Raw genomic sequence first — 12,266 nt, 5'->3', positions numbered from 1 at the left:
GCGGCGCCGCGGCCGGGGCTGGCCCCGGGGCTGGGGGGAGCCCGGCGGCAGACGGGTGCTGCAGCCCCGCCGGGAGCCGCTAGGGGCGCTGCGGTGCCGGGCGCGAGGGTGGCACTGATTGGCTGCCGGCGCGGGTATATAAGGGCGGCGCAGGCGGTGCCCGGATCTCTTCCGCCGCCATTTTCTCCCCCGCACAGATCTCCGCTGTGTCCGCCGCTTGCCTAAAACCTTCTCGTCGCCCTCGCCCCGCCATGGAGGACGCGACCGAGATGAGCGGCGGCCCGGAGGAGTTCGCCGAGGGCTCCAAGATCAACGCGAGCAAGAACCAGCAGGACGACGGGTAGGGCCGGGGGGGTCGCGCCTCCCTCTCCCTCCCCCGCCCTCCCGGGCCGCACGGGACGGGGGGGCGGCTCGGGCGCGGGGGGGAGGGGGCGGGGCCTCCTCTCCCCGCGCCCATGGCCGCGCCCGCCTTTGTATCCCGTGCTGCTGACCCAGTTTCCGCGGGGCGGGGAGGGGGGCTGCCAATCAGGGGGCGTGACGTCACCAGTAGCCGGGGGGTGTGTGTGGTGTGTGTGTTGCTGGCGGGCTCGGTGTGGCGGGGCCCGGGCGCACGGACGCGGCCCACGTGTAGCGGCCGGGCCGGGCCGCTACGGCGCCCCCGGTGCTGCCTCCGCGGCCCGGAGCAGCGGGCGCGGCTGCCAGGCCCTGCAAGCCGAGCCGGATGGCCGTGGCCTCCTGATGGCCTTTGGCTTGCGCCGTGCTCCGCGTGTGCGCTTGCACCCGCCCGGCTGTGTGTGTGTACACATGCGTATTTACACATACTCGTGTATACCCTTTGCGTTTCAGGAAAATGTTTATTGGAGGCCTCAGTTGGGACACCAGCAAGAAGGACTTGACCGAGTATCTCTCTCGGTTTGGTGAGGTTGTGGATTGTACGATTAAAACAGACCCAGTCACTGGGAGGTCGAGGGGGTTTGGGTTCGTGCTCTTCAAGGATGCTGCCAGCGTGGAGAAGGTGGGTGGATTTCTTGTCTCGATGGAACAAAGCCTGCCCGTGTCAACTGTAGGGATCTGAGACTTTTTTTTTCCTTGTGTGCTTTCTAGGTGTTGGAACTGAAGGAACACAAACTGGATGGGAAGCTAATAGATCCTAAAAGGGCAAAAGCCCTAAAAGGGAAGGAGCCACCAAAAAAAGTGTTTGTTGGTGGGCTGAGTCCTGATACTTCCGAAGAGCAGATTAAAGAGTACTTTGGCGCTTTTGGCGAGGTATAGTATAATGGCATATAAGCACAGCTCTGGTTTTCAGGTGCCGTGTTGCCTCTTAAGACAAAAGAATATGTGAGGAGAGAGCTGGCTCAGACTTACATAAGGCTAGGGACTGTTGGAAACTATATGTATGTTAATGAGTCCGTAGTATTGTGATGGGCTGATTTATAGCTGTCAAAAGCAGTCGGCACAGACATTGGGCTCCCAAATGGTGCTGGTAGCGTGAAAAGCAGTTTACAGATTTGATGTGTTATTGATAGGTACTTTTGATTTCAGATTGAAAATATTGAGCTTCCCATGGACACAAAGACAAATGAAAGGAGGGGCTTCTGTTTTATCACCTACACAGATGAAGAGCCAGTAAAGAAGTTACTAGAAAGCAGATACCATCAAATTGGTTCAGGCAAGGTATGGAAGCTCTCCTTCTCAGTGTGTGAAATGGGCCACCGTTGAAGGCTTCCCTAAAAGCAGCTCACAAAATGAATGGTCTGGTCCTTAAATTCTTGACCAGTTACGGGATTTTTCTTTACAGTGTGAGATCAAAGTAGCACAGCCCAAAGAGGTATACAGGCAACAGCAGCAGCAGCAGAAAGGAGGAAAAAGCAATACAGCTGGTGGACGAGGAGGTGGAAGGGGGCGTGGACGGGGTGAGTGTTTTGGATGTTGAAATTCAAGTCAATGCTTTAAGTGTTTGTGCTAAACACGAAGGTGTTTGTAGATGTTTCAGGCTGCATGCAGATCTTGTGTTGAAATTGAATGTGGGAAGTAGCCTGTTAGTAAATGGCACTTTGGTGGTTGTGATAGCTTGTGGAAGCTTGAGAATCTCTTGCTCTGCTTGCCTTCAAGTGGTGAAGTGACAATAGATGTAGGGTGCAGTAGACAGTACAGCTAAATGCATAGTGCAGTTACCCTTCATGTGAAGGGATATACTGCTGGCTCATGGGCTGTGAACTCTTTGCAAAAGATGGTTGCTTTGCTACACCTTGTAAATAAAAGAAGCGACGAGCTGTTACGTTACAGGTTAATGCATCTCAGTCTTAAAATCAAGGAGTCACAACCAACACAATGCAGTAAAGCTGATCCTGTGGTTTAACTTGGAGTTGAGGCAATTAATGATGCAAAACAAAAGTTAAAGGAAAGCATCCAGAAGCTGCTGTAGTGCATGCCTTTGGTGTTGTGGGTTTTTCCTGGCTGTTTGTTTCTATAAGCAGGGCTACCTGCTGTCTTTCTCAAATGTTGTTGTGGGTGTTAAGATCCTATGACCTGTCTTATACCCAAATGAGATGAATTTTCTTTTTAGAAAATTCTTTTTTTGGGGAAGACAAGAAGATTCTGCCAGGTAATAGTTCTGGCATAAAAAGATTGCCATAGAAAGCTAGATGAAGTGGCATAGGAAAGGAGTGAAAAATGGTAGATTCTGTAAATTAAATGCTATGCTTGGTTTCAGGGCAGGGACAAAACTGGAATCAAGGATTTAATAACTACTATGATCAAGGATATGGAAATTACAATAGCGCTTATAGTGATCAAAGCTACAGTGGCTATGGAGGATACGACTACTCTGGGTACAACTATCCCAATTACGGATATGGGCCAGGATACACAGATTATAGCGGTAAGTGGTTTTGCTCTCATTCCAGATAATAATAGTATGCATCTTTAAACAGGGGCCTCTTATAGTAACTAGTTCTGTAACACCTCTCACTCATAACACACAGCTTTAAAGAGTAGCGCTGCTGGTGTGCTGTATGGGAACAGTCGCCTTCAGAGTATCGGGTGTTACTGCTTCTGAGTGATTTCCCCCCCCCCTCAATGTTATCTACAGGTCAACAAAGCACATACGGAAAGGCATCCCGTGGTGGCGGCAATCACCAAAACAACTACCAGCCGTACTAAAGCAGTACCTAGTACTTGAGGAAACAGGTGTGTACATGAGTGCAAGGTCCACTCTGAGTATGTCTAATCTAATTTAAAGATCAATAGACAAATGAAGAGTAAAAACTTGCGTAGCATGACTTTTCCTTTTAATTAAGCTTTTGTTAACTTAAAAAAATACTTTTTTTTAAAACCAGCTTTGCCTACAGTGTCTATAGATCTTTAACTTTGTTAAAATGTGACTTTATCTTCTTTAGTACTTCAGAAAAACATAAGAGTTTTTCTGTTTTGCGTTGTGTACCAGGTGGTCTAGAGGAATAATTAAACTTATTAGAAGTATTAACAGGTAAAGTACTGAAATGGGTACAACTTAAGGAAAACAAGAATGTTGTCTTCTAACTCTGACATTATACCTTGTTTGTACCCGCCAGCGGGAACTTCATTGCAGGCCGTGTGTCACCCTGACCACGTCTATCTCTGGGGTCGCACGTTGCAGGCAGAGCGCAAGGCATACACCAGAAAACGCTGTCCTGTGGTATGGTCTCTTCCAACTTCATGTACCAGCGTAAAGATTAAAGTGGAAAACTTCAGACTTTGGCTTCTTTTTTTAATCTTTTTGGAGATTTAAGTGTCTTAACTTAAATGGTTTTTTACAGGAGTTAAAGTACATAAATGCCTTTACAGCTTAATCATTTGGTCTTCTGTTTAGTGTTGTATTTCAATTGTGGAACCTCATTTTAAGTGTGCATTCTTTAAGATTTAATGCTTGCTTTTTTCTTTTTATAGCTAATAGTGAAATCTGCAAACCAAAACGAACTTTTAAATCTGGAAAAACATTAAAGATCATATGCATGTGCACTGTGTGAACTAAATCAACCTGACTTCTGTTTGCACAGCAGTCTAGATGGATTAAAAAAAAAATCTGAAACACTTTTGGCAGTGTTTCCAGTAGAAATAAACTGATCCAGAGCCTCATTAATAGTCTAAATTGGATGTGGTGTTCTGGAACAGCTTCTTAAATGGGCTGAATGGCTGTATTTGGGAAGATAAATTAATGATGGGTAACAAAACCTCTTGTGTTACCTTAATAAATATGCATATGATCTTTAACAGTGAAGAAAGGAATATATAGAAGACTTAAAGCAGTTCATGAAAATGGACCTTTTAACGATTCTTGTAGTAACTTGCACAGATCTGACATACATTTTGTCTTGATTTTTTAGGTAGAGATACTGCAACAAAGCCATCTTGCAGCACATCGTCAGTGAACGGAGGGTGGTCTTCGTGAGAGGAAATGACTATTTTGTAAAAGACTTAGTGTATGACACAACTGTGTCCAACTGTACATAGCAGCTGACTAGTTTTCTTTTATGGTTTTTACTTTCTTTTTGCCATTCATGTTATGACACAATGTGGACTTGTGTTTATACGAACTTTATTTGTATAATTTCATGTTAAAGGATTCTCTAATAAACGCTTACCTAAGTGAATGTGTGGTCTTGCAGTTGGCTGTCAGCTTACAGTGGTACCACTAACTTTCTACTTGTATTAGAAGGGCAGTACCTTTCCGGAGATTATGAAGGGCTCAAGACAAAGTTATTGTATATATGAGTCAGTACAACTCCCTCCTTTTCCTGACCTGTCTGAAGAGGTTCTGTAGTGCCTCGTGCCAGGCAGCAGTGTGTGGAATCCCGCTGTTTTCTGCTGCGGCAGGAAAGAGCATGGTCTGTGGCACAGTACTGCCACTGTCATACATCTTAAGGGAGGTGTTTAGAACCACAGCAGCACCTCTTTCATGGTGATAACTCAGCACTGCTTGAGGGGTGAGAGGGTGAGATCTATACTACCTTTCAAGGTTTTTCAAGCACTGGGGTTCTGGAATACTGAAGGCGATCACTTAATTGCACCTCTATAGCAATTGCTCCCTGTCTAGGGTCAGCAACTAGTTTCTGTACAAGTTGGGATCTACTCTTTCAAGACAGAGTTCAGTACGGGATGTAACTTAAATGGATCAGGAAGTGAGTTTCCCATCTTGTGTATACTAGCAAGCAACATAAAAGCATAAACAAGTGATTGCTAGAGAAGGGAAACTGCTTTAACCAGAAAATTGCTTCCTGAGTAGGGCAGCAGCTGGGATGGGTAAGTTAGCATACACATTCTGTCTGAAGCCACAGGATTGCAGCAGTCTGCTTCCAAGGTTGTTTTTTTCTCGGTGCAAACATCTAGTCAGGGACCAAAAATAAACTTTGCTTGTCGGAAGAGTGTAATGTGAGTAGCTAATTCACAGGGGAGGCTAGCCTTGCAAACTCTTAAAGGGGCCAGTCTGAGCAGAGGTTTCTAAAGGTTTTCATAATTTCAGCATTTCTTTTTCTCAGGCAGCTGGGTATTATAACTGTTACAGGTTAAGCATATGTTCCTGTCATATTAGCAATGAGGTTGGATGAGAGACTTGTTGGCATTGCTGGCTCTGCCCACAGGGAGAAGCCACAGCAGTATGTGGCTCTGTACTCCCAAACAGCTCCCGAGCGCAGGGGCGCGGAAGCCACCCTTACCAGCAGTAGTCCCTCCTCTCTACAAAAACCGCGCTTGTTGCAGGAGTCAGGTTTTACTTCAACCTGTAGCTAGTTATATTTTAACTTATAAAAATACTTTAAAAAAAAAAACAAAAAACCAAACTTCATTTCGCTACCTTCAGGCCCGGGGTGCTTCAGGGGGTGTCCGCGGCTGCGAGGCGCCCAGGAGCTCAGCGCGGGCGGCGGGCCCGGCCAGCCGCCTCAGGCGGGGGTCCGGCAGCTGCCGCTTGGCCAACGGCCCGCCCGGCCTCCCGACGGGCCGCCGTTCGCCCCGTGCCCCCGCTCCGCGCCGGCGGCCCGACAGACGCCCACGCGCGGTGGCCGGGGGCGGCCCGGGGCTCGCGCCCGACGGTCGGCCACCGACGGCCCCGTGGCCGCCGCACCCCCTCGCGCCGCCGGGCCGGCGGGTGGTGTCACATGACCGCGCCCGCCGCGCTCCTTCCGCCCGCCATTTTAGGTTGGGTTGGTGGCGGCGCCATTAAAAAAAGCGAGCGAAGGGAGGAGGGCTCGGTGCGCTCGTGCCGTCGCCGGGGCCGCCAGCGGGGCCGGGGCCTCGGCGGGCAAGCGGCAGCGGGGCCGGGGGGGGGCAGCGGGCGGTCGCCGGCCGGCCGGCGCGGGAAAGCCGCAGCGGCGGCGGCGGCGCCATGTCGGAGCAGCAGTTCGCTATGGACTCGGCGGTGGCGGGCGCCGGAGGCAGCTCGGCGGAGCCGGCGGAGCAGCCCGAGGGGCTGGCGGGGGCTGGGGCGGGGGGCGCCGACGGGGGAGGCGGCGGCGGTGGCGGCGGGATCGAGTCGGAGGGAGCCAAGATCGACGCCAGCAAGAACGAGGAGGACGAGGGGTGAGCGGGGGGGGCGGCGCGGGCGCCCCGCGGCTTTTGTCTCCCTGGCGGCGTCCCGCGGGGCGGGCGGTGGGCGCCGGCGCGGCCCCGCTCGCCGCCCTGTTTGTTTACTTGGCGCCGCGGCGACGTCACGTACCGGGCCGGCGGGGGCGGGCCGCCGGCGGGGCTCGGGCGGGCGGTGCTGCTCGGGCACCTCCGCCCGCCTGTGTGCGGGGGCACCGGGGTGTGAGGGGCGGGGGCGCGGCCTCGGCCCGGCCCGGAGCGGGCAGCTGGCGGGGGGCTGCGCACCCGGGCCCGGCCTGCGCTGGCGAGCCGTGGGCGGGCGGGTTTCGGCGTTAGCGGGCGCGGCGCTGTCACGGGGTCCGAGTGCTGCTGGCGGGGGGGGGGGGGGGGGGGGGGGGAGTTTCATACCCGCGTCAGCGCAAAGCCCGCAGCACTTGGCGGTGGCGGGTCCGTACGTGTACCTCCGGCCTGATGGGGGCCAAACTACAAAACCTGCAAACTTTCCATGTCTTTTGTTGTTGGGGGTGTTTTGTTTTGGTTTTTTTGTGCGGAGGGGAGATGTCTTTTCTGAAAGTTAACGTGCGGTGCACGTGTTAAGGACTGTAACTCGGTGTAGCTGAACGCTCAGGTTGCGGTCACTGCAGTGTTGCCCTCTGTTGCAAACATAAATGCTCTGCCAGGTGCGTGTGAGAGGTGTGAGACACCTTGACTCCTTACCACCCTAAACCATTCCTCCTTTTCTCGTGAAACTTGCTGTGAGAACGTGCTTTAGGTGACAGCCTAGGAATGAAGGCAGCTTTTCATTTCTAAGGGTCTCTCTGCCTGATGCCTGGTATGGGGCAGTATCGCTTTTCATATAGCAGGCAAAATTCGCGTGTAATAAATGCAGTTACAGGATAGGCTGCTGCTGTTTGCTGTCTTCTGTCAGGCCAATAAGAACATCAAGCTGCAGATCTGCTTTTGATTAAGGGAGAAAATAAACTGGATAAAGGAACACTAGCTACTGTGTCCTGTAGAGACTTGCTCGAAAACCTTCCCAAGTGTCTTCCTTCTAAATAACCCAGGATGTTGTTGGAAATAGGGAGAGGACAGGAGCCTCTCCCCCCCCCCCCCCCCCCCCCCCCCGAGTGTTTTACTAGGGTTAGTGAAAACTTAGAATGTTTCTGTTACTTGTCACCTGCTTTTAATGGTTTTAAGTGCCTTTGCAGTTTGCATATTTGTTTTGCTTTTTGCCCTTGAATGCACGCCTGTTAAAGGGTTTTCATGAGGAAATCCATCTTCTTGAGTCAACACAGCCTAGAAGTTGTCACCGCGTGGTGCAGTGATTACATGTAGCCTACATTGACTTGTAGTTCAGTTCAGCCGGTTTTTTTGACCCGTCAGTTCTTATGGGTAATGCTGTACAGGAAACAAAAGTGTTTTGAGGGCTCACTTAGTAGTAGAGGGAAAAACAGCACATCCTTGGTAGCCACTGAATGCAGGTACATTGGTGTTTCCTTTGCATTGGGAGTTAGAGGCAGTGTCTTCAGGAAAAAAACTGTGAGGGTTCTCATACCCTCAGATTTCCTCACTGAGAATGGTGGACTTGAGAAACCCACATGTTGGCAACTTCCTGACTAGCCTGTTGGAGGAAGGTCAAAGCCACTAGTCATGGTGATGTTTGTACTCTGCTTAGCCAAGTCTGATGTTTGAAAGCTTTCCCAGTACACTTCTGGCAACTTCTTTTGGAAAACTATATGTGCTGATGTGACTTAGAGCAGCCAAACTGTGGTTTGTGAAATGTACGTATTTTATAAGCTTTTGACAGCACTGTGACATTGCACCTTAATTGTTTGTTGTGCTTACGTTGGTGTTGTAGGCTTGGTATGACCTCTGTTTTGCAGTGGAGCAGTAGTTTGTCAACTACTGCAGTGGCAAACTGAAGCAGTCATGTTTTGCCACTCTGTAAATGGACACAGATGCAGTTATTGCGTGGTGGGAAGAAAATCCTTTAGAGGGCTGTCAGTTTCAGACTTGTGTTCTTTGTCCTGCGCTTAGTGATATAAGGCAGGGGTTTGTATGTTAATGTTGATTGAATGTTAATAAATATTTTTTAAAAAAGGGTTGTATGTTTATGTTAATAGGTTGTTGATAACTAGAAAAGAGGTTGTTTTGTACGTCATGTAGTGAGTGTATGTTCAGTAGTAACTGCTAGAGTATCACTGTCCCGCATGTGTCAGAAATAGGATGCTGCATCCTCTGTATGTGCCCTGTTTTGCTGCTCAAAACAAACACAAAACGGACAAGAACCTTAGTGATGGATGAACTCAAAGGCACAAAGCACCCTTTGAATTGCTATCGGTACTGGTGTGAGGCTTCTGGTTTACCAGTGTGGACCATTTTTTCCGTATTGGTCCTGAAGACAGGAAGATGTCACACTAGAAGGGGCTTTTGGTGCTTTATTAAAGAGAGATCTGGAACTAATGGGAAAAGTGGATAAAAGGGATAGGGAATCGCTCTTCCTGTTTATAAACTTCAGGACTTTGTATAGAAGCATCTGAAGCTCCTGAACCCCCTCATCTGTATGGAGGTTGGATAGGTTTGTCGGAAGCTGAATGGTCTGGTTAATTCTGTAAGAGCTCAGCTAATTCAACAGAGCTAGTTCACACAAGCAGCCTTTGATTTGAGAGGGTTTGACTTGTGGGAGTACAATGCAATTGTACGTGATCGGCAGAAATATTTGTATGTGGAAAGTGGAGGAATTGGGAATGTGCTAGAGTGGTTTTTCAAGTCTCTGGTAATTGCATGTGACTGTGGAATCAGTTGGTACAGTGAAAATGGACAAAGCTTTGTAGAAAGTGTTTTTATAGATCATAATGGATCATACGTCTTGTTTTGAGCTTGCTGTAAAGTCTTCTTTATCAGTATTAGAAGAGATCATCTCAGATCAAATCCTCTTGAATGGGTGCATAAGCCGTATGCCTAATAACTAGGAATGTTTTCATTTGTGTGCATACTGACTTGATTTTTAGTTGATGCAAATCATGAAGTGTTCCAAGACACAGTGTTTCTTGATTTTTTTCTTCTTTTTTTTTTTTTTTTTTTGTGGCTTCTTAACAATATGGGATGGTCATGATTTGATTCCAAGCTTCCAGCATGCTTTTGAAAACACAAGTCATGATCAGAGTTACCTGCTGTACACACTTGCCCAGCAACACTGATCCTGTAGTTAGTATATTAGGAAGATGTTCTTGTGATTGTATGGGATTATGCAAGGTGTCTGTATCCTGTTTTTGGGAGGAAAGATAAGTTTTGGCCATCCTATACTTTGCTTTTTTACTGCTTTCTGGGGAACAGGACTTGACTAAACACATGTTTTAGTTTACTGATACTGGCATATGCCCAGTCCCGGCTAGTCCATAAATGCCTCTGTTTAACTGCACTGCCTTATAAATCTTTTCTGCCTGCATTTATTTCATAAGCAGTTGTGCAGAGACTCTGCAGATAACTAAATGGAATTAAGCCTGTGTTGGGTCAGTAGTGGTGGGGATGCAAGGAAGTAGTAAAATATCTCTTTATCATTCTTTGTAGTTTCTTGGGATAGCGGTGAACAACTGCAGTGGAAGGTGGTGCAAAATTTTTGTGTACATGGAAGTCTTTATCTCATCTGGCCAGGATCATTTAACCAAGCTCTCAAAAAGTGCAGGCCTGTGTATGTAGTGTCACTGATAAAAAATACTGCTATTTTTTCTATTGGGTAACTGAGCTCATAAAGCTTGACAGTACAGGATTTTGGTTACGACACATTAACAGATTAACCATCTTGTCTTAACAGGAAAATGTTTATTGGTGGCCTTAGCTGGGACACTACAAAGAAAGATCTGAAGGACTATTTCTCTAAATTTGGTGAAGTTGTAGACTGCACTCTGAAGTTAGATCCCATCACTGGGCGATCGAGAGGCTTCGGCTTTGTACTCTTCAAAGAATCGGAGAGCGTAGATAAGGTAGTATTAATGTAATGGGACCACATGTTCAATTTTAGGTAGCAAAGATGCAGCACTCGGCTGACTGTATGCATAGGTGTTTGTTAAAGTTGATCTCTTAAAGATGATTATGGGATACAATAAGATGCATATTGAAATGTGTTTTTCCTAAACCATCTCACTTGTGATGCGGTGGCCAGGACCGGCAGCAATTCCCAAAGTATGGCTTCGAGTACTTACAGGAGATCGGGACAGCAAGCCACTGGACTTGAGCACTTTGAAAATACTGTATATATAAATGTCTGCTGCCTACTACTGTGAAAGCAGTGTTTACAAAGAAAATAAAGTCTCTGCCTTTCAGAGCTGCAACGTGAACCCCTAGAGTAGAGCCAGTGGCTTTGATAGATCTGGGCTTTATCAAAGCAAAAATTAGCTGTTAACCTTTCTAAAATCCTGTTGACAGAAGCACACTGAAAAGTCTTCACCTTCACTGACCTTTGGTGATACCTAAAGTACAGATTCTTTACTGCATGAGGTTTGAGGATGGGACTGTAGAGTACTTGCTGAGAAATGTTACACTCTTACTTTTCTTGGGTGATACATGGCTCCAGGTGACTCTTGAAAGGCTTTGTCAGAACTGTCTGTCAGTGGATAGTGATCAAAATTATGGAACTGTCTGGTTTCATGCAACAAATTATTGCTGTAATCAAAGTATTGAAATGGAAGTGATAGCATTAACAAAACCTAAATATAAAATAACTGGGCCTTGCTCAAAACACCAGTGAAACATAGAGCTTGAACTGCGAGTAAGATCGTGTTTTAATTACCCACAGGTCATGGACCAGAAAGAACACAAGCTGAATGGAAAGGTCATTGATCCTAAAAGAGCTAAAGCCATGAAAACAAAAGAGCCTGTTAAAAAGATTTTTGTTGGGGGCTTATCTCCAGACACGCCTGAGGAGAAAATAAGGGAATATTTTGGAGGTTTTGGTGAGGTAAGTGGTGAAATAGACTGCTTACATTTGTAGAATTTATTCTGTCTTCACAAATCTGGTAAGAAAAAAGAGCCCCCAAATGCAACCTGCGTGGACCTATTGTAAGCTTAATGGCCAGTGTAGCCCTGTGTGTCTTGGTAGCCAGAATTTTAATGATAAGGGTATTAATTTAATGGAAGGAGAAACTGGGGTAAGCCAGAGAGTCAGGAACTGATTCATGGGATGTCTGACAGTCTTGACTTGCACAGGCATGGGAAGCACTGTTTTTGAGTGTGATGCTTTGGTCAGTTGGATGCAATGCTCTTCAGCTGCCCCAGCTCATTTGCTATGGCACAGATTCAGATAGGTTTCCTAAAGTCTGTGCAGCTTGTATAGTTTCTTGTCTTTGTCCCGAGTTTTTTGATGGTGCAGGTGAACAAAGTATCCCTGCAGTTCTTAAAAGTTAGCCTTGTGTGAGCTTGGTACAACTGCTGCTTCCCTGTTAGTTCTCAGATGTTGACAGCATCAGGTCATGACAGCTCCATTGTCAGGGAGTTCGGTTGTCAAATACCTGCCATATTACTCCCTTACAGACAGTTCACACTGGACTCTTCAACTGCTGTTTGCCTAGCCTGAAGCCTTGTGTGCCAGATGTAAGAACAGCTTTACTCTGTGTTTGTAGTCAGATGTAATATTTGTCCTGTTTAACGTACAATTTCGGCAGTGTTGTGAAAGAGTTATGCCCTTGCATAAGGCTGCATCTTTTTCATACAGA

General features: G+C 47.6%; 2 protein-coding genes across 10 annotated transcripts in view; both read left to right on the top strand.

The window, feature by feature from the left end:
* Window positions 1-147: 147 nt before the first annotated feature.
* Window positions 148-4,631, top strand: HNRNPDL (heterogeneous nuclear ribonucleoprotein D like). 5 transcript variants are annotated; one of them, XR_008825292.1, is made up of 9 exons: window positions 148-340; window positions 847-1,015; window positions 1,105-1,266; window positions 1,543-1,674; window positions 1,799-1,913; window positions 2,714-2,881; window positions 3,092-3,189; window positions 3,573-3,676; window positions 4,365-4,631. XR_008825292.1 is itself a non-coding variant. In XM_056359174.1 (8 exons), the coding sequence occupies exons 1-7, from the start codon at window positions 252-254 to the stop codon at window positions 3,160-3,162; spliced, it is 906 nt and encodes a 301-aa protein (XP_056215149.1). In that variant the 5' UTR covers window positions 148-251; the 3' UTR covers window positions 3,163-3,189; window positions 4,365-4,631. The 5 variants fall into 5 exon arrangements, 3 of the variants coding, with proteins under 3 accessions (XP_056215149.1, XP_056215160.1, XP_056215141.1); XR_008825296.1 differs by having other exon boundaries at window positions 3,092-3,676; XM_056359174.1 differs by lacking the exon at window positions 3,573-3,676.
* Window positions 4,632-6,160: 1,529 nt separating this feature from the next.
* The window catches only part of HNRNPD (heterogeneous nuclear ribonucleoprotein D), a 10,243-nt gene continuing 4,137 nt past the window's right edge, over window positions 6,161-12,266 (top strand). For 2 of the 5 annotated variants that reach the window (XM_056359055.1, XM_056359044.1), the window contains exons 1-3: window positions 6,161-6,552; window positions 10,370-10,538; window positions 11,351-11,512. In XM_056359055.1, the coding sequence (XP_056215030.1) occupies window positions 6,359-6,552; window positions 10,370-10,538; window positions 11,351-11,512 (525 nt within the window). In that variant the 5' untranslated portion in view covers window positions 6,161-6,358. Of the gene's footprint in view, window positions 6,553-7,707; window positions 10,247-10,369; window positions 10,539-11,350; window positions 11,513-12,266 lie in introns of those variants that run through there. The other 3 variants (XM_056359070.1, XM_056359062.1, XM_056359074.1) reach the window with 3 other exon arrangements.

Source organism: Falco biarmicus, chromosome 1 (genome assembly GCF_023638135.1).
Source record: "Falco biarmicus isolate bFalBia1 chromosome 1, bFalBia1.pri, whole genome shotgun sequence".
Lineage (NCBI taxonomy): Eukaryota > Metazoa > Chordata > Aves > Falconiformes > Falconidae > Falco > Falco biarmicus.
This window is presented reverse-complemented; position numbering and strand designations above follow the sequence as displayed.

Excerpts from the sequence above, each read along its gene's own strand:
- HNRNPDL (XM_056359174.1), top strand. The coding sequence starts at position 252 with ATGGAGGACGCGACCGAGATGAGCGGCGGCCCGGAGGAGTTCGCCGAG. Across the intron at positions 1,016-1,104 it reads ATGCTGCCAGCGTGGAGAAG|GTGTTGGAACTGAAGGAACA; the intron begins GTGGGTGGATTT and ends TGTGCTTTCTAG. Across the intron at positions 1,914-2,713 it reads TGGAAGGGGGCGTGGACGGG|GGCAGGGACAAAACTGGAAT; the intron begins GTGAGTGTTTTG and ends GCTTGGTTTCAG.